The sequence below is a fragment of the Apostichopus japonicus genome, chromosome 8 (genome assembly GCF_037975245.1).
Source record: "Apostichopus japonicus isolate 1M-3 chromosome 8, ASM3797524v1, whole genome shotgun sequence".
Lineage (NCBI taxonomy): Eukaryota > Metazoa > Echinodermata > Holothuroidea > Aspidochirotida > Stichopodidae > Apostichopus > Apostichopus japonicus.
The window spans coordinates 17,087,359-17,092,620 of NC_092568.1; the positions used below are offsets into that span (position 1 = coordinate 17,087,359).

Sequence of the window (5,262 nt, forward strand, 5' to 3'; positions counted from 1 at the left end):
GGGGGAGGCTGGTCCCAGTTAGAGCTTCACTCCCCCAGAATAGCTTAGATGGTTTACATGTTAATGTTTAACAATTGAGAAAGAAGAAAAGATAATCGAAAGAGGTTGAATTATGGTATTACTATATCTCTGTTTTTATTTAAAACAAATAATATTCGAATACCAATTGGTAAAGATGATGTAACCAACAAGTACTGATTATATACAAAAGTCTAGCATACTAATAAAGTATATGCAGTCTTTGATGTATGATGTATATAACAGTGTACAGAGACAGCAATGGATTCTTTTATTTCGCGTAGTGGATGAAGAATCCCTTGGAATTAAATGCAATAATTTTCTTTCTACGAAAAATCAAGACCACGACTAAAACTCTTAAGATTGGCATCAAATAGTAGTCGTCCATTATTTCCAATATACCAGCAAGTTTAGTGACATCCATCCAGAGGAGATCAAATTTATCACCATCGGAAGAGAAAGTGAATGGTGTCAGCTGTGGGTCTACTCGGACCCTTGTGTTGGTGTCATCGGACTGGCCATTCTCTGGCAGAAGATAGTTGAATTCATCGCCATGGGACAGAGGTACGCAGACACGATCATGGTAACCAGGAGTGACGTCATACATAAGGAATGATGATACCAGCTCAAAGAAGTGGTAAAGGTAGTAGGTCATGACGTCATAAAAATCAAAGAACAACATGTCCAGTGTTGACCATTCATCTTGGATCTCGTCGAGGTCAAGATTCAATGATTCTTGACCATCCAAGGTAGGAGTGAGTTCTTTCAGATCCTCGGACTGGTCAGACTCGTCAGCATCGTCACAGTAGCCATAGTACATACATAGACTGGTGACGGAATTGTTTTCATCCATAACATCTTCAAGTTCATAGGAACCTGAAATGAAGGAAAGAATGTACACTGAGATTAAATTAGTTTATAAAAGAAAACTAACTTTAAGGTAGTCAAATATAAAGCAAAAGCACGGTTATGTTTTGAAGATCTAGAACATATCCATCGTCATTTTATCTAAGCTAGTTTGCCAACTGGCTTAGGCCTACTATATGAAATAATTGCTGACCCTCTTCCACCGCTCATTGCATCATATACAACACATCAACACAGCGGCCAACTCCCTTATTCCCTATCCTACTGGCAACGCCTAACTAACAACAACGCTAAATCTTCGTCGAGGAATAACGGCGAAGGAATATAAATTTAAAGCGAAAATACTTACCAAAAGAGTCAATCGAGATGAAAGCAAATAATAAGCACAGTATCAGAAGATACTTGCACTTGAAGGTGGTAAGAGGCATTGTAGTAAGATAGCAGCGAAAGCGAAGCAGTGTTGATGAAGATAAAGTTATCTAGCAACTGATATAACACTATAATTGTTGACGATTGTTAAAGTTTTAACATTTGACACAATGACTGTGACGTCAATGTAGCCGCTGACTAATAATTGAGCGTTTTTAGGAGACCGAGTGCGCGCACTGACGCTACTTTTTGAACGCACGTTAGCACAATCGCGCTCTCCTCTTTAAGAGACGTCTTCCTCGGCTTGTTCCGTTATTTTGATGATGTACGTAAAGTACATAAGTATACACACGTCTTATTGTTTATGTATAATTAATAAACAATAAATAAACTCGTCACGATGTATAGTCTGAGGCCTATTTAAGATATCAATTAGGTTTACACTGACTGAAGGTTGAAAGGGGTTGGTATAGGGTGAAAGGCAGTGGCGGACTAGCCTTACGGCCATTTGGGCAATTATTGTTTATCAAAAATCTTTGCCAACTAGCAGAATCGTTGGAATGGAACGATGGGAAAATATTTGGCTGAATTCCATATGGGACTTCACTTGCTTCTGAAAATAACAATATGTGTAACATCCAGTACACAAGTGTAATGCAAACAATATTGAGTGACATCTGTTGTGTCTGCGGCCGTGTTAAGTTGGTATGCATACCAATGTACTTACCAATTTACTACGTGCTTCATCGAAATTTTGACCTTTCACATCAAACTTTCGTCTTTATGTCGAAATTTTCACAATGAATCGAAAACTGGATGTAATATCAGATATATAAGGTTTGAAAATGAAAGATCATTTGATTTCCTTGCACTATACTTTTGATAATACTAAGTACTAAGATTTATGATTTAGCAGTCAAGGAGTGGATTCCCAGTAAAATTAGTCAGGGGTTGGAACGTATTCATCCTCCTCCTCTGCCTCTAACCCATTCCTGCCTGTATACACTTATGTGCCGAGCTGTCCCTCCCCTATTCCTTTTTACACCTGTATGCCGAGTTGTCCTATCCCTATTCCTGTATACGCCTGTATACCGAGTTGTCCTACCCCTGTTCCTGTATACGCCTGTATGCCGAGTTGTCCCAACCCTATTCCTGTATACGCCTTGAGTTGTCCCTCCATTGTTCCTGTATACGCCTTTATGCCGAGTTGCCTTCTCCCCTGTTCCTGTATACAGCTATAAGCTGAGTTGCCTTTCCCTTGTTCCTGTATATCCCTATATGCCGAGTTGTCCCTCGCTTGTCCCTGTATATCGCTATATGCCGAGCCGCATATTCCCATGTTCCTGTATACGCCTATAGGCCGAGTTGTCCTTCCCCCGTTTCTGTATACCCTTATATGTTGAGTTGTCCCTACCTTGTTCCTGTATACGCCTTTATGCCGATTTGCCTCCTTCCCTGTTCCTGTATACACCTATAGGCCGAGTTGCACTTTCCCCTGTTCCTTGTTTCCCCATAGGCCGAGTTGTCCCTCGCTTGTCCCTGTATATCGCTATACGCCGAGCAGCCTGTTCCCCTGTTCCATGTATATCGCTATATGCCGAGTTGTCCCTCCTCCGTGTCTGTATACCCTTATATGCTAGTTGTCCCTCCATTGTTCCTGTATACGCCTTTATGCAGATTTGTCCCTCCCTGTTCCTGTATACGCCTATATGCCGAGTTGTCCATCGCTTGTCCCTGTATATCGCTATATGCCGAGTCGCATATTCCCCTGTTCCTGTATATCGCTATATGCCGAGTTGCCTTCTCCCCTGTTCCTGTATACCCCTATATGCTGAGTTGTCCCTCTCTTGTTCCTGTATATCGCATTATGCCGAGTTGCCTACTCCCCTGTTCCTGTATACGCCTATATGCCGAGTTGTCCCTCCCCTGTTCCTGTATACACCTATATGCTGAGTTGTCCCTCTCTTGTTCCTGTATTTCGCTTTATGCCGAGTTGCCTGTTCCCCTGTTCCTGTAAATCCCTTTATGCTGAGTTGTTCCTCTCTTGTTCCTGTATATCGCATTATGCCGAGTTGCATATTCCCCTGTTCCTGTATACGCCTATATGCCGAGTTGTCCCTCCCCTGTTCCTGTATACACCTATATGCTGAGTTGTCCCTCTCTTGTTCCTGTATTTCGCTTTATGCCGAGTTGCCTGTTCCCCTGTTCCTGTAAACCCCTTTATGCTGAGTTGTTCCTCTCTTGTTCCTGTATATCGCATTATACCGAGTTGCATATTCCCCTGTTCCTGTATACGCATTGATGCCGAGTTGTCCCTCCCTGTTCTTTTATAGGCCAATATGCTGAGTTGCCTTCTCCCAGGTTGCTGTATACGCCTATATGCCGAGTTGTTCCTCCCATATTCCTGCAGCTTTCTTTAGCAAACACATTAATTGCAAGACAATGTGTTGGTACTAATTTTTCCATTCTCCAGACTAGGAACGAGTTTGACTCTTCTTGTTCAGCTCCGAGGGACGTGTCTGCCGTTTGTTAAACACTTAGAAGACATATTATTATTATTATTATTATTATTATTATTATTATTATAACTTATTATCTTGTCAATCATACCAATATAGTTATTTTCAGAACAAGTATATTTAAACTAAAGTCGATACTCCCAAATCAGAGAATGGGGTTGCACTTGAATGAATGACCAGCAAAACTAATGATGTATTATTCTAGCCATATGAACGAATCCTAATATGGTAAAATGCAACGCTTGATATATCTTGTACCACACCGACTTGTAAAGAACGTTGCCACACATTTTAAACCACCGATATCCAAGTAATGATTTAATGGATGATATACTAAGTATAAACACTCTTTGACAAAAGTACTCTCAATCCAGGTTTTTATTTCCTTGACTCTATTTCTTATTTCATTTTTTGAGAATTGGCCCCTCGTAAAAAAATTCTCAAGCTCTTGAATAAAGTGGCTACTAAGTCCATCGAGCAGACTATGAGATCAGTTATTCAGATCAGGGAGTAGCCACACCAGTCAGATGCAATACAAAATTCATTTCGAGAATATAAGACTTCTATGTATTATGACGTCAGATAACATGTTTGCAATGCATTGCATAGCAAGTTCTTTTACCTGATTACACAATCGTTTTCAAGACTTTTGAGAAAACCAAGATAATGTTGTAATCTGCTCTTTTGGGTGACCGTTGAGCTTTGACACAATGTCGTCACCACATTCCCAAACCCTGATATGGAAAGAAAGGGAACTTGACCTCGGGTCAGTTGTGATTAATGATCCCGTCATAATGATTGGATTTAATCAGTTCTCTTAATACTTTGCATAAATCTATATTGTCGAAAAAATATCTGCCTTATGTCGAACCGTGTCCTCAGAAGAAATTTACATATCATAAGAGTATACATAATTTCATATTTACATTAATGCCGTCATAAATATTTATCGAGCACTCGTTGTATGTACTTTCACAATGTAGAAGTATAAGGCATGACATAGGATGGTAGTAGTCGTAAAGTGAATTCTGTATAGGCCTATAATATGACGGGGGTTCTGTGTGTCTTGTTTGACTATAGCTCTTTAAGAAATACGTGAGGGGAAAATGTTTTTGTCATGATCATGAAAAGACAATATGTAGTAAGGAACCAAGTTTCATGAGATAAACTTTTTTTTTTTTAAATATGCTTTCTTATTCTTATCTTGCAAACGTATGTAGATAGAATAAATATGGCATATTAGTTCTAATTTATCTCGGGACACGATTTAGATTAATCATTTTTTTCGGCGGTTATATTTTTGGTCAAAATAATAATCTAGGTTTGTAAGTCAATCATCTTGAAGAGAGGACATACGGAGCGTGATGGAAAGACGGAAGGACATTATATGAATAAGAACTCTCTTATTCATATAGTTACTTACTCACTGCTGTAACTCAAACAGTTGTTGAATGGGTAAACCATTACCCGTCTTGGCCTTTTAGCTAAA

General features: G+C 39.6%; 1 protein-coding gene across 1 annotated transcript; it reads right to left on the bottom strand.

Moving 5' to 3' along the window:
• Positions 1–289: 289 nt before the first annotated feature.
• On the bottom strand, positions 290–2,666 carry LOC139970505 (uncharacterized). The gene is made up of 2 exons (XM_071976269.1): positions 1,235–2,666; positions 290–894 (listed from the first exon to the last, which is right to left on the bottom strand). The coding sequence occupies exons 1-2, from the start codon at positions 1,311–1,313 to the stop codon at positions 290–292; spliced, it is 684 nt and encodes a 227-aa protein (XP_071832370.1). The 5' UTR covers positions 1,314–2,666.
• Positions 2,667–5,262: the final 2,596 nt, after the last annotated feature.

Coding starts and splice junctions, on each gene's coding strand:
- LOC139970505 (XM_071976269.1), bottom strand. CDS start 1,313: ATGCCTCTTACCACCTTCAAGTGCAAGTATCTTCTGATACTGTGCTTA. Junction 895..1,234: donor CATCTCGATTGACTCTTTTG/GTAAGTATTTTC, acceptor CCTTCATTTCAG/GTTCCTATGAACTTGAAGAT.